Raw genomic sequence first — 23,244 nt, 5'->3', positions numbered from 1 at the left:
CAAGACAACAGAGTGAGACTCTGTCTCAAAAAGAAAAAAATATAAAAAAAAAAAAAAAAAAAAAAAAGAAAAAAATAAACAGTATAATACTCCTGATAATGAGAATAACCCCGATCAAAAAAATATATATTTATATATATTTTCCTCTCCCTATACTAAATAAACACTTTCAATCCCAACATTTTATTTACACTTTCCTTAACCTTTTTATTTTTTAGTTTCAGAGATGTGAATCTCAATATGTTGCCCAGACTGGTCTCAAATTCCTGGGCTGAACTGATCCTCCCGCCATCAGCCTCCCAAGTATTAACAGCTGAGATTATAGGCAAGTGCCACCACACCTGGCTCTCTTTCCTTAATCTTGTAGATCTTCCCATGTACTGTTCGACGAGCATCTAAAAATACCAAAGATTTGCTAAATTTACAGTAAATCATGAAAAAACTACCAATGAGAATCTTACCAGTTCTAATCAGAACCTTAAAATTACACAAGGGAACCAAACTGCCCATTATAATCTGAAAACACATGACAAGATTAAACAGATTCACAGAAGATCTCACAAAAAGCAATTCTATTTTAGCTAATAAAATCATTTCAACCCCTGCATTACAACATAATCAAAGACATTTGATTAGGCCGGGCGCTGTGGCTCACGCCTGTAATCCTAGCTCTTGGGAGGTCGAGGCGGGCGGATTGCTCAAGGTCAGGAGTTCAAAACCAGCCTGAGCAAGAGCGAGACCCCGTCTCTACTATAAACAGAAAGAAATTAATTGGCCAACTGATATATATATAAAAAATTAGCCGGGCATGGTGGCGCATGCCTGTAGTCCCAGCTACTCGGGAGGCTGAGGCAGGAGGATCGCTTGAGCCCAGGAGTTTGAGGTTGCTGTGAGCTAGGCTGATGCCACGGCACTCACTCTAGCCTGGACAACAAAGTGAGACTCTGTCTCAAAAAAAAAAAAAAAAAAGACATTTGATTAAAATGTCTTAAAAAGGCTTAAAAAGTCATGCTTTTTGGTTTTCCAGTATATGTAACCAATAGAAATGATATAATAATGTAATCAAAGTACAAAAAACAGATACAAAAGGAAAGTTAATCTCTTAATTACCTGATGCCGTTTAAGCATGTCCAGTCCCAGAAGCATGTCCATGGGCTGTTCCTCAAGTATAGAGAAAGAACATGCCAAGAAATCTCCTTCAATTTGAACCTGAGCTAAAGCACATAAAGAAGAGAAAAGGTTACTGATGTTTACTTCAAAAGCTCCAGAGACAAGCTTTGGAAAGGTACCCATCATTCAGTATCTTGCTTCCTACAATCAATCAAAGCCAAGGCAAAGCATGCAAACAGATGGGTTAATTTATGAAAATCTAATAAGACCAATGATCAGCTTAAAAGTCAATGAAGGGTCAAGGTGTGGTGGTGCATGTCTATAGCCCCAAGTACTCTGGAGGCTGAAAGGCAGGAGAATTGCTCGAGCCCAAAAGTTGGAGGTTGCAATGAGCTATGATGCTGCCACTGTGTTCTACCCAGGGCAACAAAGCAAAACTATGTCTCAAAAAAAAAAAAAAAAAAAAAAAAAAAAAAGTCAATGAAGGCTTAATATTACATTTTAAATCTTTGCTAATCTGATAAGTAATTTTGTATTTCCCTGATTAATGAAGTTAAGAAATTTTCATGTATTTAATAACCATCTGGATTTTCTCAAGTGCTTATTCAACTGTTTCTATAAATTTTTATATTGTCTGTCTTACTGAGTTGGAAGATAGGCCTCCTATGTATGTATTTTGAACACAAATCCTTTATTAGTTGTATGTGTTCCTAAAGTTCTTTCCTAGTTGGTGTTTATTCACTTTCACCCAAGCTAGAGTGCAGTGGTGTCATCATAGCTCACTGTAGCCTCAAACTCCTAGGCTCAAGGGATCCTCCCCCCTCAACCTCTAAATCAACCAGTTTGTGGTATTCCTCCCCAATTCAGTCCTACTGTGCTTAAGAAAGTATAAGAATAAGGTATTTAAACTATCCTTATGCTACACAAATCATACAAGAAACACAATACCCCAATAAACATACAAATGTATTTCAAAAGAAGGAAAGGGCAAATGAGTAGAAAAACTATCATTTGCAATGAAAGAAAAATGACTCACAACAGTAAGAAACAACTTTTTTATTTGTAAATTTAAGGGGAAGAACTAGTATTACTTAATAGTATTAGATATTAAGATGAATGTTCATTCAGTGCTGGATAAACCAGATTGGTACTAGTTAGCAATATATTAAGAACCTTAAAAGTATTCATAACTTTTGATTCAGTAGTTTCACTTACAGGAATCTTGGACTAAGAAAAAAAAAATCAAAATGTGCATAAAACTATACTGCCATGTAATAACAACAAAATATGGGGGGGAGGGAACATACCCCAAAAGCTGATCATTAAACCCACATAAAACAATGGCATACATTTATGTAAATAATACCTGTGAAATTTATAGTGACATTAGGAAAATGTTATCACTTTTTCTTAAAGCAGAGTATATAATTTTCTATATTATATGACCACCTTTTATAAGAAAAAAATGCACAGATAAAAGACTAGAAGGAGATATAACCAAATGATACTGGTGGTTGATTCTTACTAAAGGGATTTAGGGAAAATTTTTTTGTTGTTGTTGCTTCTCACATTTCGATACATTCAAAGTTCTCTACAATGAGCATCTATTAAATGGATAGCAAAAGAAAGGAAAAAAAAAAAAGAACAGTTCTGATTAGAGATGAAGGACTGAACACCCACATTTATCTACATTTACTCCTAAAAAATTAGGAAAAAAGTTTTTGGTTTTTTTCTAAGGCCCAAATTCCTAAGGCCAAATACAATGGAAGAGATAACAGAAACAAAATTTTGGAACTAAAAAGCAGATGACAATGAGGAAAACTGACAGCAACCCAATTTACATTGCACAACTCCTACAAGGCTTAGGAATCGATCACAAGTACCTCTGCAAATACGAGTAGAGGTGGGCCCAAAGCAGGGAGGCTGGTTGGAAGTCTGTATAGGCACAGTTAGACCTTGGGGCGTCCCCTCCTGCACTCTGCTCAGCCAGGTGACCCTTCACCCCAGCAGCAGACTAGAGGTATATTTTCTGGAGAGGGTGAAACAGAGGCACTCTTAACAAGGTGGGCATGGAGGAAGACAGGGACAGAACAATAAGCATGTGACCAAACACCAGGGGGTGGATTAAGTCAAAGTCTCCTGAGACTCCAGCCCTTTTCTCCCTGCCAACTTCCAGACTACCCTATAGTGAAGACCACATGTGCCATGGCCACCCACCCAGGTCACCTTCCAAACAGCCTTTTGGTGTCCCACTCTTTAATATGAGCAGAAGCAAATAATATAAAAACCATCTAAAATAAAATACAAACACAAAAGTAACAGAAAGGTTGGAAGACAAAGTTGAGGAAATCCCACACAAAAAAAACCAGAACACAATGAAAGAAAGAAAAGAAAACTGTATGACAAGTCCAGGATGGAAGACTGATTATCCTATCTGGATAACAGATATTATAGAAGGGAGGAAAATCATCATCAGAATAATTCAGGGAAAGTCCCCAGAACTGAAGGACATGAGTTTCCAGACTGAAAAGGTTATCAAGTACCCATACCCAGTACGCAGATGAAAAGAAATCTACAGCCAAGTACATCCCTATGAAATTTCTAAACACAAAGGTCAAGGAGATCTATAAGCTTCGAAGAAGAAAAAGAAATCTTTCACATAAAGGATCAAGAATCAGAATAGCATCCAGCTTCTCTACAGGGAGACCGACAGTGAAAAGGAGCAATGCCTGAAAATTGTGAGGGAAAATAAATTCCAACATAGGCAGACAGGTACAATGTGGGAAAAAGGACATGTTCTGGTACTTAAGGTCTCCACTTACTCCCACGCACCTCTTCCCAGGAAGTTACAGCAAGAGGCACATCAATAAACTGAAGAGCAAGACAAAACAGGGGAAGACAGGGATTCAGGTAATCCATCGCAAGACAAAAGAGAAAGGAATCTTCAGGATTTCTTCCTCAGGATTCAAGGAAGGTTTCAGAACAAGAGCTGTGAAGCAGTCTTGGAACCAGCAGTGCAGGCCTTGGAAGAAGTATCTTCAACAGAATGAAACATATGCAATACCTGATGTGCCTGCGCCTGTTTAAAGGAGATTTACACAACCAGGGAAGTATATGTGGATGAATAGTACATAACAAACCAAATGACAAAAAAAAAGACGATTATTCATTGTACGAGAAAAGAATTTAGACATGAAAAGTCATATTCAATTAGATGACTCAAGCTCTCAAAATCATTTACATAGTCACAACAGTAAACAGAAATATAAACATGTTGTTTAGAAACACGGAGGTGAGTACCAAAAGAAATCAGCTAAACTAATTGAAAGGGATTATCTCTGAGGAACAGGAAAGAGAAGTACGTAGGCGGCTAGTTTTTTTAACCAGCAAAAGCATGTACATGTATATCTTTGATAGAACACAGGATTTAAAATTTCTAGGAATGTGGCTTACTAGATCAGATGTATCCACACAAAAGAAATTAAAAAACAAAACAAAAAACCCTCCAAAATCTTACAAACTGACTACCCTACAAATACCCTAAAAAAAGACAGCATCTCCCAGGGCCTTTTGCTCACCTAGATGTACTCTTCCAATAATCTTCTGGGTGCCCACACCTTTGGCAATCCCTGCCCATCGACGGTCCACCAGTCTCATTATATTACACCTTTCTGCACAAGCTTGGCTCATAATAGTCATCTGGGCACCTGGAGAGAAAGAGAAACAACAGATAATAAAAACAAAATCCACCCTTGGGGCAAGACTCAAAATACAGCAATAATAACAAGGCAAAAAGTCAGGTACTAATATATGCCTAGGCTTTTATCTCTGTAAAATTACTCCTACCTAGCAGGTATCCTGCTCACTTACTCAGTTTTCAGTTACACAATGGAATCTGAAACATACTATGGAAACTTGACATTGAGGGACAGAATATTTTGTTGCAATGTAACAACTAAGTCATAGTTTAAAACTTTGCCAGTAAATGCAAAACTACCTGGAAAGACCTCCTAAAAGTTCAAACGATGACCACAATGTCTACAGATGGCAATGCCAAATTAAGCACTACTTCACACTCAGCAGTTTATACTCAATATGTCTTGGCATTTTATCAAGTTATTTTTATTTCAAATTTTGGGACAAAATAGTTTATTAGTTAAAAAATATAGGCCGGGCGCTGTGGCTCACGCCTGTAATCCTAGCTCTTGGGAGGTCGAGGCGGGCGGATTGCTCAAGGTCAGGAGTTCAAAACCAGCCTGAGCAAGAGTGAGACCCCGTCTCTACTATAAATAGAAAGAAATTAATTGGCCAACTGATATATATATAAAAAATTAGCCGGGCATGGTGGCGCATGCCTGTAGTCCCAGCTACTCGGGAGGCTGAGGCAGGAGGATCGCTTGAGCCCAGGAGTTTGAGGTTGCTGTGAGCTAGGCTGACGCCACAGCACTCACTCTAACCTGGACAACAAAGTGAGACTCTGTCTAAAAAAAAAAAAAAAAAATTAAAAAAAAAAAAAAATATATATCCTCACCAGTTGTGGTAGCTCATGCCCACAATCCTACTACTTTGGGGAACCAAGGTGAGAGGACTGTTTGAGTCCAGGAATTCAAGAACAGCCTGTGCAACAGCAAGACCCTGTCTCTATATAAAACTAAAAAAAAAAAAAAAAAAAAAGAAGGCCAGGCTCGGTGGCTCATGCCTGTAACCCTAGCACTCTGGGAGGCCGAGGTGGGAGGATCACTCAAGGTTAGGAGTTCGAAACCAGCCTGAGCAAGAGCCAGACCCCGTCTCTACTATAAAAAGAAATTAATTGGCCAACTAATACAAATAGAAAAAATTAGCTGGGCATGGTGGCGCATGCCTGTAGTCCTAGCTACTCAGGAGGCTGAGGCAGAAGGATTGCTTGAGCCCAGGAGTTTGAGGTTGCTGTGAGCTAGGTTGACGCCATGGCACTCACTCTAGCCTGAACAACAAAGTGAGACTCTGTCTCAAAATAAATAAAGATAAGGGCATTTCAGCTATTTTCTATCCCAATTACACATATTCAGCTACAGTCAGCCTGTGTAGAAGACAGACACCTTCACTCCCAGTCCTAATTTCTCCCTCAAACTCTAGTACCACATTCCTGTATATTAGACATTTCCACCTCAAAGCCAACATGTATAAAGCTCTTTCTCCCCAAATTAATTCTCAATTTGGATTTCTCTACCTTTGCCAATGGAATTATTTTCTTGCAGCCATAAAACCTGGCATGGTTCACTTGACATCTCTTCAAGCCTTCTCTCTGATCTCAAACTGTCCCAAATCTGTAAATAAGCTCTACGCAATTTCTGCTATTTCTGACCCTGTATCTACCACAGCAATCAGCCTCGCTCACACCCTATCCTCTAGCAAGTGAAAAATTTCTCTGGCTTCCAAACCACTTTGTGGATACATAACTTAAAGGATACATAACATAAATAATTCTGACCCTGTTGGGGACAGAATTCTCCAGATCTGTGTTCTGCCTTCAGTTTTCCTAAAATACACCTTCTTCAAATCACTTACTTCATCTGTTCAAAAGTCCTCAGTGGTTTCCACTCTGTAAGATTAGTTTCAAACCACCACCACCATAGCTTCAGACTCCACTTCATCCTGGCCCCACTGTTTCTTTCCAGCCTTGTGTTCTTACTACTCTAACCCCTCCACTTTAGCAGGAAGATGTGTCCCCTTTGCCCGTTACTCACTGTGACCCTCCTGTGAAGTGGCCCCTCCCCTGCTTTCACTTTCTCTCAATTCCACTGATGCTTTAAGGCCCAGCTTGAGACCCACCTCCTCCCCAACAGACCACCCTTTCCCAACTACCTTCTCTCTCATTCAATGCCAGCACTTCCTGTTCATTATTACTCATTAGATATTCTACAGTTTGGGCGCAATGCAAGCTCATGGCACTTTTACTTTTTAAGAAAATTTTTTTAGAGACAGGGTCTCTCTCTTTCCCAGGCTGGAGTGCAGTGGTATGATCATAGCTCACTGCAGCCTCAAACTCCTGGGCTCAAGCGATCCTCCTGCCTCAGGCCTCCCAAGTAGCTGAGAATACAAGTGTTTATCACCATGACAAGCTAATTTTTCTATTTTTTTTTAGAGAAAGGGTCTCACTATGTTGCTCATGCTGGTCTTTAACTCCTGGCCTCAAGGGATCCTCCTGCCTGGGCCTCCAAAAGTGCTGGGATTTCAGTTGTGAGCCACTGCATCCAGCCACTCATGGCATTTGAAGAAGGTTAGATTCAAGAAGGCCCAGAGACAATGAAGGAAAAGGGAATGTGAGAAAGCAATTCTTTCTTTGCTTCTTTCCTTCTCACATTAATTCACAAAGCTAGTCATTGATATAATTAAGCAACTCAGGATGAGAAGGGCCCCTTTCTCCTGCTCTCTTGCCTTTTCCCAAGCCTTAGATCAAAGCCCCAAATCCTCTGCCCAGGGAGACAACTCAGTCAAATGTCCCATTTTGAGACGACACTCCTGAACACTCTAGTCAGAGGGGGAATGTGGTCTTTAGGCCTATCCAACATTCACCTGATTTTTGCACAGTGGTTAAGAGTTCTGGAATCAAGCAGATCAGGGCTAAAGCCAGGTCCACCACTCACAAACCCTATATACCTGAAAGTGACTTCACCTCGCTACACCTAAGTTTATGTGTAAAAAAGAGACTGTAGAGAGTGACCTCTTTATGTGTAAAATAGGAATAATAGAATAAAGCTCACAGAGATGTTCTAAGGATGAAATAAAATTGAGTGAGATGATAGATATTAAGCACCTAGCATGGTGCTTGGCACATAGTAAGGGATCAATATTTGAGTGTTACACAGGGTCTCATGCATTTGTCCTTCTCACTCATACAGGAGCTCTCTGAAGCTCTAGTTAGTAAGTCTTACTGACAAGCCCCCAGCACAAGGCCCTACGCAGAGCACTCAACAGACTTTTTTTTTTTTAAATAAGACAGGGCCTTTCTATGTTGCCCTTGCTGGAATGCAGTGGTTATTAACAGGCACAATCATATCACATTGCAGCCTTGAACTCCTGGGCTCTGACAATCCTCCCACCTCAGCCTCCTGAGCATTTGGAAGTACAGGTGCACACCAGTGCACCTGGCTTCAGTAGATATGTTTTAAACTGAATAATTAGCAGATTTATTTCTCCCCAAAATACCTGTATCTTAAGATACAATCGCTTAATGAGTTAGTTGAATGCTAGAATGTGCTCCAGTATTCCTGAATCAACAAATGGAGTATTACTTGACCAAGGGATTTATCTGCTTTATGAACTCACCTATCCTACCACCTTGAGATACCCAGAATTAAGACACACATGAGACCACTTGGTCATATCCTCACAACATGCTACACGGTGTGGTCTTACTAAAAAGCAAAGTTGTTACTGAGAGAAAATGTGCCAATTAGTACAAGGATTACCTGACTCTGCCAATGGGAAACTCCGTCTCCTTACCTGACTATTAAGGCAAGAATTGTGCCCAGTACTAAAAAGTTTTACACTCTTCACAGATCCTGGCAAAGTGCTGGGCACAAAGGCCAGTATGAACTATGTTTCAACCTATACTCTACCCAGCTCCTTCTTCTAAACCTATTTAATCCCTATTTCTTACAGAAGTATCTGAGAAATTCAGGACTAAATAAGGGGAGCTCGAAAGATAAGTGAGACACTGCAAAATGCAAAACTGGTTAAAAAAAGATTAAAGAAATAAACCTATTACTAATAAGAGGATTGTCAAGTGCAACAGAAACTCCTAGGCTTGTTAAGTTGGCGATCCAAAGGAGCACGGCCATCTGAACAGACACTCAAGTCTCCCCTTCTCCCATGTCAGGTCAGCGTGTCAGGGTGGGAGACTGAGACACAAAAGACGGAGACATCACCTGAGTCAACAAACGCTTTCACAGGATGTCCGTTCACTTTGCAGTTTATATAAAGCATCACAACTTGGCCAAAACTTTCTGGAGCCTCTTCCATAGCTATTGTCATGTTTTCCTCAATGTTCTGCTGCCTGTAAGAGACCAACAACAGGGACACTGAAAACACTACTTCCATGAAGAGAAATCAGTTTCAAAGTCACAATATTAAAAATCTGTACAGGCCTGGCGCGGTGGCTCACGCCTGTAATCCTAGCTCTCTGGGAGGCCGAGGTGGGCGGATTGCTCGAGGTCAGGAGTTCGAAACCAGCCTGAGCAAGAGTGAGACCCCATCTCTATTATAAATAGAAAGAAATTAATTGGCCAACTAATATATATAGAAAAAAAAATTAGCCGGGCATAGTGGCGCATGCTTGTAGTCCCAGCTACTTGGGAGGCTGAGGCAGGAGGATTGCTGGAGCCCAGGAGATTGAGGTTGCTGTGAGCTAGGCTGACACCATGGCACTCACTCTAGCCTGGGCAACAGAGTGAGACTGTCTCCAAAAAAAAAAAATGTACAGATCTTTTGCCCCAACTATAGCAAGTGAGTCATGGAAATGAAAACTGGTACTTTGCAACCAGACCTGGCCCAAAAAAAGAAAAAAAAGAAAAAAAAAAAAGAAACTGGTACTCTATCCTGCAATAGGTGATATATTAGGAGGTAGTGAAACACAGGTGGCAAAAAAATCTAAATGCATAAAGACACGACCTAATATAAAATAATTATGCTTCTTTTATAAGCTTAGAAATAAGAAAATAAACTGAAGAGCAAGGGTCATACCCTTTTTATCCTGTGGAATGTTGAAACTTTATAAATGCAATTTTAAAGGCCGGGCGTGGTGGCTCACGCCTGTAATCCTAGCACTCTGGGAGGCCAAGGCGGGCAGATTGCTTGAGGTCAGGAGTTTGAAACCCACCTGAGCAAGAGCGAGACCCCGTCTCTACTATAAATAGAAAGAAATTAATTGGCCAACTAATATATATAGAAAAAATTAGCCGGGCATGGTGGTGCATGCCTGTAGTCCCAGCCACTTGGGAGGCTGAGGCAGAAGGATTGCTTGAGCCCAGGAGCTTGAGGTTGCTGAGAGCTAGGCTGATGCCACGGCACTCATTCTAGCCTAGGCAACAAAGCGAGACTCTGTCTCAAAAAAAAAAAAAAAAAAAAAAAAAAAGCAATATATCTCATTCTTAAATGAGAAATAAGCATATAAAAGAGAGTTCTTGGCCGGGCGCGGTGGCTCACGCTTGTAATCCTAGCACTCTGAGAGGCCAAGGCGGAAGGATTGCTCAAGGTCAGGAGTTCAAAACCAGCCTGAGCGAGATGCCGTCTCTACTATAAAAATAGAAAGAAATTAATTGGCCAACTAATATATATATATATATATATATATAAAAAAATTAGCTGGGCATGGTGGCTCGTGCCTGTAGTCCCAGCGACTCGGGAGGCTGAGGCAGTAGGATTGCTTGAGCCCAGAAGTTTGAGGTTGCTGTGAGCTAGGCTGACGCCACGGAACTCACTCTAGCCTAGGCAAGAAAGCGAGACTCTGTCTCAAAAAAAAAAAAAAAAAAAAAAGAGAGTTCTTGCTTATGCCAACATTTCATGTCTTCATTTCCAGTCTCCTTTTAAAAACATTACCAAATACTACCAACATTAATGTAAACTAGGTCAGCAGCTGGGCAACTTATCTAAGGACAGAAACAATAACAGAACAGTGTCCAAGATGTGGGGTAAAACACACTGTAAACAACTTGCAGCCTGTTGTTTGGGTAAACAAATTTTTATGGGAATCCAGTGACACCATGCATTTATATATTATTTGTGGTAGCTTTCACAAGGTAGTGATTGACTGAGTTGAACATGAGCAACAGAGACTGTATAGCTTGCAAGCCTAAAATATTTACTCTCTGGCCCTTTACTGAAAAAGTCTGCTGACCATTACTCTAACTATAGTGTCTGTCCTTTTTGTAACAATGCCCACCTGAACTTACTGAATGCTTTACCAACCATTCTATAATAAAATATTAAACTTCTCAGAAGGTCAAAAGCACCTTCATTTAATTTAGTTAGGCAAATATGCAAACTATTATACCTAGGTGTACACATACCCTGTGTAATCACTGGTATAGCAAGCCAAATGAATCTTTAATAGGCATTTGATATAATTATACAGCTTTTATCCTATTGCACATTACATTTAGAAATAACCTAAAATTAATTGTGTATCCAACCTTGTATTCCCTCCAACCCAAAAAACTTTCAAAAAAATATCCTCTGAGATAACACCAGCTACTTTGCCTATTCTGGGCTATTCAGGGAGTCTCTTCAGAGGCACAAGGTTTTCTCCTTTAAAAGAATAAAAGGCATTACCCTGTTTCCTTTAACCCACCCCTGGAAAGAAACTCGAGCCATCCATATGGCTCCATTTCACTTCTATTCTTCCAATAGCTGGGAAGTATGGTTTGCCTATGATGCTTTCTCACCCCTCCTGCTTCCTGGTTTGAATGCAACTATTCTTAAAACTTATATCAGTATTTTCTTATAGCTGCAATGTGATCAAATTCAGAGGACACAAATATCTTCCTGTTTCTCTGAATAAATTTAACTGGTGACATGTTTCTCAAAGACATTCACCAATATCTAATACAATTAATGGGAACACTTAATCAACAAGAATACAAGTGAATGGCTTAGGGCTGTCAACTGACTTTGGTGTACAACATATATTTCTCTGATTTCATATGCAGTAAGAATAATAAGAAACTAACAAAACATTATTTGATTTCCAAGTTGACAGGGTAACATAATGCCCAAGTTAAGCAACCAAAGATGACATGACACAGTGCGTAAAAAGCTGCTCAGTCTGAGGATTGTCACAGTTAGTAGTTACACTAAGTCCTTGACAATTAGCAACAAAAAGTGAATCTAGGGGAGGAAAACCAGCTTTTATTCAAAGGGACTGACTGAACTGTATCTTGCTTGTGACTAGCAATATGACTGAGGCTGAGACTGGCATTAGCATCACTGTATCAGCTTAGGCTCCATGCCTGAAGATTCTGATTTGGGAGAAGGACCTAGGCATTTGCACATTTAAAAGCTTCTCATGTGATTTTAATGTAGCCCCAAGTGAGAACCACTGCATTACAGAAATTGGAGCTGGAAATGTGTCTGGCGATCAGTTTATCCACTATGGCCAATACAAGAACTGAAAAAGGAAAACAGGACTATAAGATTCCACCTGTGCAGAGCCATCTCTAATCTAATCATGTTCAAGCCGCCGTGGATTTAATCAGGACTCACACAATATGTCCAAGGAAAGAGATCCATATTAGCCTACGTAATAAAGTAACCAGCCTCTTGGTCTCACCAGATGGAGGCTTCTGCTCAGTCCTGGGGTTGTCTACCTGGAGCTGTTTTAATGATGCTCTGTCAGGGAGTCTTCCTTAAAATTTTAGGAAAAGAGAAAGTCATTAAGTTACACACCTATACTTTTGTAATATTGAATCAAAGTATGAGGAAAAGGGAAGAGGAAAGAACAGCCTATAAGACTGAGGTTACTTCCTCAAGTGCACAACACGAAGCTACCTCCAGGCAGATGCTAGATGACCTGCAGTTTGGGAAATCTGGAATCTCTGAGTCTTGTTCTTTAGATGACTAGGTCATTACCTTATATCTTCTTCTATCTTTGCCTGAGCTTCAAGGTCAAAGGGGTCAGCAGAAAAAAGACGAATCCTTTCTTGCTCTCTCCGGGCTCGGTCCTGCTGCTGCTCCACCAGGACCCTGGTAAATTTCTCTACAAAAATAAGGGAGAAAAATCTTAAGTACCACTATATTTTCATTCCTTTTTTTTTTTTTTTTTTTTTTTTTGAGACAGAGTCTCGCTTTGTTGCCCAGGCTAGAGTCAGTGCCATGGCATCAGCCTAGCTCACGGCAACCTCAAACTCCTGGACTCAAGCGATCCTCCTGCCTCAGCCTCCCAAGTAGCTGGGACTACAGCCATGTGCCACCATGCCCGGCCAATTTTTTCTATATATATTAGTTGGCCAATTAATTTCTTTCTATTTTTAGTAGAGACGGGGTCTGGCTCTTGCTCAGGCTGGTTTCGAACTCCTGATCTCGAGCAATCCGCCCGCCTCGGCCTCCCAGAGAGCTAGGATTACAGGCGTGAGCCACCATGCCCGGCCTATATTTTCATTCTTTATGAGCACTTTTCCACACCAAACAACTTCTCAAAATACAACTATAAGAGATGACTGAGGTCGGGCACGGTGGCTCACGCCTGTAATCCTAGCACTCTGGGTGGCCGAGGAGGGCGGATCGATCGAGGTCAGGAGTTCCAAACCAGCCTGAGCAAGAGTGAGACCCCATCTCTACCATAAATAGAAAGAAATTAATTGGCCAACTAATAGATATAGAAAAAATTAGCTGGGCATGGTGGCGCATGCCTGTAGTCTCAGCTACTCGGGAGGCTGAGGCAGGAGGATAGCTTGAGCCCAGGAGTTTGAGGTTGCTGTGAGCTAGGCTGACGCCTCAGCACTCACTCTAGCCTGGGCAACAAAGTGAGACTCTGTCTCAAAAAAAAAAAAAAAAAAATCTGCACACTTCTCTGTAAGGTAAATAAGGCCTCAATTTAAAAAATGGCCTATTAAAGAATGAGTTATTAAGTGTTCATTATATTTTAAATTTTAACCTAATTTAACTTATAAACCCAAAAGTAAAATGAAAAGAAGTTACAGAGAAAACTATTTCTAAAGATTACTAAAAGTAAATGTTCTGTTTTGTAAAAGAATGGCTCAAATATAGCTCTAAACAAACTGCTGGCAACAACCCTGCTACCACTTAAACTTGGAGTGGAAGGGGATGCGGGGGTCCACTTTCCCATACAAGTTGATGGCACTGGACCTGTTTTCAGTAACTAAAAACATTTCAGCCAGGATCAGCTGGCTTGTTTGGTGTTCTCTTTAACTGAAGATCTAACTAAAACAAGTCAAAATATCAGTAACTGGGTTATATGCTGCTAAAAACAATGAGAAAAAAACATATAAACTGAGGCGGCTGGTCTACATGGATTTCAGTCCTAAAATGCTATCACTACGACAAGTTATCTCAGCCTTGGTCATTGGTGCTTATTTACCTCTCACAGACAGCTGACTGGTGTATTTAGTAAATCATGTGACAGTGGGCTGAACGCACCAGCTGCTTGAGGCTCTTCCCATTTGCTGGGACACAACTGCTGCAACTCAGGCCAGCTTGACAGCCCTCCAAATGTATAAGCTTACCAAGGTCTCCACTGAGCAGGGCTTCGGCCAGGGGCGGATTGCGTTCCTTCAGCAAGGACAGCTCATGTGGGTTGGATAGCAACATGTCTCGGAGCAAGGCCGGGTTGTCCAAACCCTGAGGAGATGAAGCTATTTCTCCAGGAGATGAGTGGGACTGCTGTGCTGCCGGTGGCTGACGCTGCCGGGGGCTTGATGTGCCAGGCACAGCTATACTACTGAAATCTATTCGGGGTAAGTCTGTTGGGGAAAATCAATTCAAAGTTTACTGGAATGACTCTGTAAAAACAAGCATTTGAAGGCAACAGCAGAACACTTGCTCATACATGGTATGGAACAGCAGCAAATGGCAACTGTAGACATGAATGCTTTTCTCTTGCTCTTTCTCACACTGACTCTCAATGCAAAGACTATAGTCTGAGAGTGAACTGACAGGAAAGAAGGGGGAATAGGCAATGGTATAATCCCAAATTTTTGGCTTGTAAAATATCCCAGAATAGACATCAAATTTTTATTTATGTTTTTTAAAATTAAAGCTAGTCTCAATAAATATAATTGCATAATTCTGGATGTGGTTCTTGAGAAAAATCCTAGTTTGGTTTGACATATGCTTCAAACCCCAGACACTTGGGGTAAAGAATACTATACATATCAAGAGAACAGCATAGATGTTAGATGTTAAATTCTGCAAGTCTGTGCTGAACATATTGGCTTAGGGAAGTTCTTAATAGTTGTGAATTTGCACTTTCATCTGTGCATAACTGCTAGCTTTTCTCATGCCCCTGCAGAGCTAGTTGGTGTAACCAATTTACAGGAGAGAAAGAAGAAAAGGGACTTGCATAGGTTCTCAGCGTTGAGTACACCAAAAGCCATCACAGGTCAAGAGGCTACAACTTCTATGCTCCAGGGTGAGCTGACCTTATTAAAATGAAAGGAAAGCCAGGCATGTCAGTGTGTGCCTCTAATCCCAACTACTCAGGAGTTGGAGAAGTGAGGATTGCTTGAGCCCGGGAGTTCAAATCCAGCCTGTCTCACTGGACAATATAGTGAGACCCCATCTATAAAAAAATAAAATGAGGCCGGGCGCGGTGGCTCACGCCTGTAATCCTAGCTCTCTGGGAGGCCGAGGCGGGCGGATTGCTCAAGGTCAGGAGTTCGAAACCAGCCTGAGCAAGAGCAAGACCCTGTCTCTACTATAAATAGAAAGAAATTAATTGGCCAACTAATATATATAGAAAAAATTAGCCGGGCATGGTGGCACATGCCTGTAGTCCCAGCTACTCGGGAGGCTGAGGCAGGAGGATCACTTGAGCCCAGGAGTTTGAGGTTGCTGTGAGCGAGGCTGATGCCACGGCACTCACTCTAGCCAGGGCAACAAAGCGAGACTCTGTCTCAAAAAAAAAAAAAAAAAAAAAAATGAAAGGAAAATAAAAGGGACTTTTAATCTTTGCACAAAGAACTCACATACAGAATGACTCCATTTCTATGAAATGTCCTAAATAGGTAAATACATAGTGACAGAAAGTAAACTGTGGTTGCCTCAGGCTGAGGAGCTTAGGGAGAAAAGGGGAATCACTGCTGTGGATACAGGGTTCCCTTTTTAAGGTGAAGAAAACATGCTGAAATTGATTGTGGTAATGGTTGCACAACTCTATGAATATACTAAAAAACCATTGAAATGTACCTTTTAAATGGGTGAACTGTGTGGTATGTGAATTTTATATTAATAAAGCTGTTATTTTAAAAAAAGAAAAAGTAAACAAGTAGAGCCAGAATGAGGAGCTAAGCCTGAGTGAATCAACATTTCTTTAAGGCCGGGCACGGTAGCTCACGCCTGTAATCCTAGCACTCTGGGAGGCCGAGGCAGGCGGATTACTCAAGGTCAGGAGTTCAAAACCAACCTGAGCAAGAGTGAGACCCTGTCTCTACTATAAATAGAAAGAAATTAATTGGCCAACTAATATATAGAAAAAATTAGCTGGGCATGGTGGCACATGCCTGTTGTTCCAGCTACTTGGGTGGCTGAGGCAGCAGGATTGCTTGAGCCCAGGAGTTTGAGGTTGCTGTGAGCTAGGCTGACGCCACGGCACTCACTCTAGCCTGGGCAACAAAGTGAGACTCTGTCTCAAAAAACAAAAAAACAAAAACCATTTCTTTAAGCCCCAAAATGTATTTGACAGCCAAACTTTGTCCCAAGTATGTAACTATCCTGAAGCCTTTTGGACCTCAAATAGAAAAAGGTAATGCTTCAACTCAGGTATAAGGTTTCTGCCCTTTAGCACAGGTTCGACAAGCTACTTTCTTCAAATAGACTTTAGCTGTCAGCTAGTGTATGTGTGAGAGACTGAGAAAGTGAGAGAGTGAGAAAGAGAGAGGGAGAGTGAGTGTTAACTCCCAACCAATGAAAAGGTAACGTGAATGGCATGATTTCTGTGAGGTAGTTAATCTATGCCAGCTAGCAAAACACATATGGGCAGGCCTTCTTTACAGGCCAAGAAATTTTATCTCCACCACTGTTACACATTATCTTCAGAGTCCATTCACTTCAGAATAATTTTGGAAAACATGTTTACTTTATGAACCAGATCCCTTCAACCCGAAACCTATTGGATCTTTTGTCCATATGGGACACTACAGGAACAAAATGGGGTATCTCCGGAACTTACAACCTCACCAAATTAAACAAAGGAAGATTTGGTATTTATTGATTGTTTCATTTAAACAACTACTCTTTATAAAGTTTAGCAGTAGCCCCAAGGGACTAATGTAATTGAGATATGGTGGAGCCAGTGCTTGCTGGGCCTGTACAGCTCCAGTTTCAGGCTGAATGAAAGCACTGTGCTCGGCCGGGCGCGGTGGCTCATGCCTGTAATCCTAGCTCTTGGGAGGCCGAGGCGGGCGGATTGCTCAAGGTCAGGAGTTCAAAACCAGCCTGAGCAAGAGCGAGACCCTGTCTCTACTATAAATAGAAAGAAATTAATTGGCCAACTGATATATATATAAAAAATTAGCCGGGCATGGTGGCGCATGCCTGCAGTCCCAGCTACTCGGGAGGCTGAGGCAGAAGGATCGCTCAAGCCCAGGAGTTTGAGGTTGCTGTGAGCTAGGCTGATGCCACGGCACTCACTCTAGCCTGGACAACAAAGCGAGACTCTGTCTCAAAAAAAAAAAAAAAAAAAAAGAAAGCATTGTGCTCAAAGCTGGAGTCGGTCATCACCCAGACTCCTATCATCTGTTAACATAAACTTTAAAACCAGGTGACCTGGAGGCTAAATACTATTTAGAGAAATCTACCAGAATACGTTAGGGAATGGAAAAAACTAATGCATTTCACCAAGCAGTACCACATCAGGACCTTATAAACTTTTTGTGATCATGAGCCCCTCTGAGTATCTGAAGACAGCTACGGGCCTTCACCCCATCAAATGGACATACATTCACACCCACACAATTCTGCATATTATTTCAGTAACACAGAAAGCTCCTAAATCCCAATGCACAGATTCCAGACTATAAAGACCTATTCTGGATAGAGCATCCAAGACAGCTAACAGTTTCTTTTCACATGATTAACATAGCTGGTGGGAAAAACCACAACTTGGTGGCCTAGGTACTTAATGTTCATTAAGTCTAGGATAACAGAAAAAGCTCGAAGTTTTAATTCCTGTGTCTTCACGTACTAGCAATGTAACTGTGAAGACACCATTTAAAATCTAAGTTTCATCTGTTAATGATAAATAATTGTAAAGAGGGATCTCTTCCCCCACAACCAATTTATGAGATCACGTGAAATGTGGGTGCAAGTGCCTAGCTGACTATAAAATGCTCCACAAAGAAACTGAAAGCCAGGCACAAAGTAGCAAAAGTCAGCTAGAAATCATAGGCGTATGCAATCTCTCAAGTCATTTCCAAGGATAAAGTTTACTGTGTAATTATCACTGATAACAGAAGCTAACATTTATTGAGGGCTTGCTATGTGCTGAAGATTTTACATGCATTATTCTCATGTCAACTCTAGGAGTTGGGATTAATCATGGCTCCTATCTTAAAGAAGAAACTGATTTAGAGACATTATATAACTTGTCCAAAGTTACAGCAGGCAAGAGGCAGAATCAGGATCTGTATACTAGTAGTCTGAATCCAAAACAAATCCAAAACTGAACCACTATGTTCTGCCACCTATTGATGCTTGGATTAGGAGATGCTAAACCACTAAGAGATGTCTTACTTGAGAATTGCACTGGAGGTCGAGGGTCTGCATTCTCCTTCTGTCGTAAAATCACAACATCCCCATCTTTCAAACCATAAGAAGCCAGGGATCTGTGGTTGTCTGTGAGAGGTCTTTCAGCATAGACAATCTACAAGAAGAAAAGATATATAACAGTATAAAGCACTCAGAAGCAATATGGCACACAAAGCAAAAATGACCAGTTTTCCTCTTACCTGATAATATAATTCCCTGTTCAAAACACTCCAATGTTTTTTTTCTTTTTTTTGGAGAGAGTTTCACTCTGTTGCCTGGGCTAGAGTGCTGCAACCTCAAACCCCTAGGTTCAAGTGATCCTCCCGTCTCAGTCCCCTAGGAGCTGGGAACAGGCATATGCCACCATGCCCGGCTAATTTTTTTTTATTTTTAGTAGAGAGGGGTCTAGAACTTTCTCAGGCTGGTCTCGTACTCCTGACCTCAAGAGATCCTCCTGCCTTAGCCTCCCAGAGTGCTAGGATTACAGGCGTGAGCCACCAGGCCTGGCTCTCCAATGGGTTTTGAACACACCTAGAATAAAACCCAAATCCTTCCCATCACCTACCAGGCCCCCAAAATTTGGCCCCTGGCTCCCCTTCTGAACTCACTTGGCATGTCTGTTGTTCCTCAAATAATAGAAATCAACCTGCCCCTTGGGGCTGTTTCACTTGTTCTTGTCTCCACCTAAAGAATGTTCTTTCCCTAGTAATGTTTATGAGATCTCTGATCAAACATTACCTCTTCAGAGCTCTTCCCTAATATCCTATTTAAAATATACTCTCACCTAACATACTATATATATTTATCTGTTTATTGCCTTTCTGCCCCACCAAATGTAAGCCATTTGAGGACAGAGACTCTGTTTCATTCACCATAACAGGGCCTGTTATATAACTGATGTTCAAATATTTGTTGAATTAAAGGATGAATTTATGAAAGTAGTGGATATAATTTTAGATTTAATTTTGAGCAGGGAGGGAAAGGAACAATTTATTCTGGGTAAGTTAACTACAGTACTATTAAATAATGTGTACTTTTAAATGATATTATAGGCCAGGCACGGTGGCTCACGCCTATAATCCTAGCACTCTGGGAGGCCGAGGTGGGCACAATGCTCGAGGTCAGGAGTTCCAAACCAGCCTGAGCAAGAGCGGAGGCCCCGTATCTACTATAAATAGAAAGAAATTAATTAGCCAACTAATAGATATAGAAAAAATTGGCCAGGCATGGTGGTGCATGCCTGTAGTCCCAGCTACTCGGGAGGCTGAGGCAGTAGGATTGCTTGAGCCCAGGAGTTTGAGGTTGCTGTGAGCTAGGCTGACGCCTCGGCACTCACTCTAGCCTGGGCAACAAAGGGAGACTCTGTCTCAAAAAAAAATAAAAAAATAAATGATATTGTACATTGGCAGGTTTAAAAGGTTCCCAAATGTTACCCTTCCTGCATTCTTACTTCTGTTCTACCCTCTCCTAACTTTTACCACTCTTATGCTTGTGAGTAGAAGTGAAAGAAATTCACCAAAAAAACCACAATTAAACACAGATGGAAAAAAGGATCAGGGATGTACTAAATAAAAATGTGTTGTGGAAAGAAAAGAAAGGAACACACAAAGGCCTACTGTAATTTTATCATGAAGGAACATAAAACCTGCCCTGCATGATTATGTACTCCAGAAGGCATTCAGAACAAACTCAGGCTTTGAAAGGTTTTCTTCCTAGTGATTCGCTTTTCACCAGGCCACATGCAAACTGAGGAACTTGAGTTCTATGCTGGCTCTGCCAGTAACTCTCAGAGAGGGGCATGCCACTCACAAGGTCCAGGCCACCCCTCCCATTTGTCAAGCAAGCAGTTGGGGCTAGATCATCATTACAGCTGTCCCTTCCAGTTCTTTCTGCTATACCATCATTCCACAGTGTTTCCTCACAGCTCTCATGGTAAGGTTAACTGGCATAGAACTGAAAATGTGGCATTTAAACAGGAAAAAAGTGATTGTCACATCTGCTCTCAGAATTTACACTGACATGAGGAACAGGACTAATAGGAAACTGAATCTAGTTCCCTCCAAAATGGAACCCTTCTGAGGCTGAGCAAAAACCTGACTGTGGGTTCAAATACACTTTACGAATTTTACACATGACTAGAAAAGGTATAATAGGTTCTTAACTCCAACTTGCAGAGTTAAAATACATTCTAACAGACTGTAACTGTCATTCTATCATCCCATTCACACACCCTTATTTAAGCACATATCATACTAAAGTATATCACAATTAACATAGACTTTTTTTGCAGTACAACCAGGAGTCATATTATAACTTGTGGGACTGCTTGGAAGAGAATCCATAAACCATTAGCCGGGCATGGTGGCGCATGCCTGTAGTCCCAGCTACTCGGGAGGCTGAGGCAGGAGGATTGCTTGAGCCCAGGAGTTTGAAGTTGCTGTGAGCTAGGCTGGGCAACAAAGAGAGACTCTGTCTCAAAAAAAAAAAAAGGAGAATCCATAAACCAAAACTGATAAGCGTCACAGGTTGAGGTGTGCAACAAGAAAGAGGCATGCCAAGCCAAGAGAGATGCCCACTAGGCAGGCTTTTACAGGTGGCATCAACATTGTGAAGCCACCATAATGAAGTCACTAGTAGTCAACAACCTACTCTTTAATTTTCCAGGCTCAGAAACTCAACTCTCATGTATTTAGAGATACATTATCAGTCTCCTGGGGCAATGACATATTCTAACTGATAAGAGAAAATGTATTTATTTACAATGAGGACTCAAACTCAGGATTAAGACGATCCTATCCACAAGATCACTGAATTCTCTTCGGGTTGGAAATACTACCTGGAAAGCCAAATTAAAATAGCAGTCGGCTATCACTGAATGAGCTTCTACTAAGAGCCAGCAATCTACAAGGTTCTCTCAGCCTCCCACTTAACCCTCACATCCTCTCATTTAAGTCTCACAATCATTTTATGAGGTAGCCATTATTTGTCTCATTTTATGGACAGGGAAACAGATACAGAAAGTTAAGTGACCTGAGGCCGCACAGCTATTAAAAAGAGAGAACTGTGACTAGAACCACATCTGACTGACTCTAAAGCCTATACTCTTCTCTAGTACCTTATATTAACACATCTTCCCCAAACATAACCCCAAAGTGGCCTGGTGAATTAGTCTGGTGACTTTAATGAGTCACGGAAGGCCTTATACCCACCAGGAGGATCAAAATACCGTCCATTGCTTAATGTATCCCCTTGCTCTGAAAACAAAGAAAGGAACACCACCTCCTCGCTTGCCGGATTCCCATTTTACAGATGATACTCATGTTCAGTTGGAAGATCACAGATTTACTTTGGGACTTACACTGCAAAATAATTCTTTCTTGGACTCTTAAGCCTATTCTAACAAAGAAATCAGTTCTTTGTGGCAATTATAACTATAACTAAGCTTTAGTTGATCTCATTTGTGTCCTTAGACTAAAATGGAGCACAGCTGCTGCTTTGTCAGTGCGAAGAACATTTGCTCCTCACCCAAGTTTTTCAGTAGTACTTCCAGGAAATCGGGGCAGATAGCAATATTCCATATTTCATATACATGCTTGATGTTAGTGATTTCTGGGTCGTACATTTTTATTGTTAGATCATGCTGACTGCCTTTATATAAATGATATTGTCTGCTGAGGAAATACTGTGGCAGCTATTGTGATGGAATGATGTATATAGCTACTGGTCTTAATGGGCAGAACTGGCATAACTGCTAATACTTACACCAGAGGAGGAACCCTAGAGACTGAACTCTAATCTTAATCAACATTTAACAATAAACTAATTAATAAAACTCTAAAATATTTAAGCATGAGGTCAAATGCTTTCTGGTCTCTGAATGAGAGCCTTCTATTAACAGAAATCTTAGCAATACATTTCCAGCATTAAGGACCCATAAACTGGCCACAAAACCTTTGGAACCATATGTGAATGGCTTCATAATAGCACCACCATTAACTGAGTGCTCACTATAAGCCAAGTTATCCATACATACCATCCCATGTAATGGCCAACTTGACTTTTACAACCCTTCTGGAAGGCAATTTGGCAAGGATTACTAAAAGCCTTTCAAAAAAGTTTATGCCTTTGACCTGGCAATTCCATATCTTTAAGAATTTAACCTGAGAAAATAATCAGAAATGGAGGATAAAGCCTTAAGTATATAAATGCCCATGGTAATGTTACTCATAGCTGTTTCCAATTTTCCCCAATATTATGCCCAACACGGGAACTGTTAAATAAATTACAGTACATCTATATGACAGTATATTTTACAGCCATTAAAAATTATACATTTGAAGAATCTGAAGTGTTATGGGTAAATGCTAACATTGTAGCAGTGACTGAAGAAAGATAATTTCCTTTCACATAAATTTCATATAAACAATTCATGTTTATATAGTTCAGGCCCCATCATGTTTAAAAGACATATTAACTATAAAAAGGAAAAAAATCTTAGAAAAAATACATTAAAAAGCCACAGTTTTCTCTAGGTTATGAGGTAATAAGTGTGCTCTTCTTTATTCTTTTCTATGTATCATGTTTTCTATAATAAAGATGTACTATTCATCAGAAAAAAATACATGAAAATTACCTGCGAAAACAAACATGCCAAAATCAGCTACAAGAGGAAAT

At 40.7% G+C, this 23,244-nt stretch overlaps 1 protein-coding gene across 5 annotated transcripts in view; it reads right to left on the bottom strand.

The window, feature by feature from the left end:
• DDI2 (DDI proteasomal shuttling factor 2) overlaps positions 1-23,244 on the bottom strand; it is a 56,707-nt gene that overhangs the window by 18,483 nt on the left and 14,980 nt on the right. For all 5 annotated transcript variants that reach the window (XM_075994288.1, XM_075994293.1, XM_075994297.1 and 2 more), the window contains 6 exons: positions 18,556-18,685; positions 14,331-14,567; positions 12,718-12,844; positions 9,021-9,148; positions 4,689-4,817; positions 1,111-1,214 (listed from right to left, as the gene is read on the bottom strand). In XM_075994288.1, the coding sequence (XP_075850403.1) occupies positions 1,111-1,214; positions 4,689-4,817; positions 9,021-9,148; positions 12,718-12,844; positions 14,331-14,567; positions 18,556-18,685 (855 nt within the window). The remainder of the gene's footprint in view (positions 1-1,110; positions 1,215-4,688; positions 4,818-9,020; positions 9,149-12,717; positions 12,845-14,330; positions 14,568-18,555; positions 18,686-23,244) is intronic.

The sequence above is a fragment of the Microcebus murinus genome, chromosome 2 (assembly GCF_040939455.1).
Source record: "Microcebus murinus isolate Inina chromosome 2, M.murinus_Inina_mat1.0, whole genome shotgun sequence".
Taxonomy (NCBI): domain Eukaryota; kingdom Metazoa; phylum Chordata; class Mammalia; order Primates; family Cheirogaleidae; genus Microcebus; species Microcebus murinus.
This window is presented reverse-complemented; position numbering and strand designations above follow the sequence as displayed.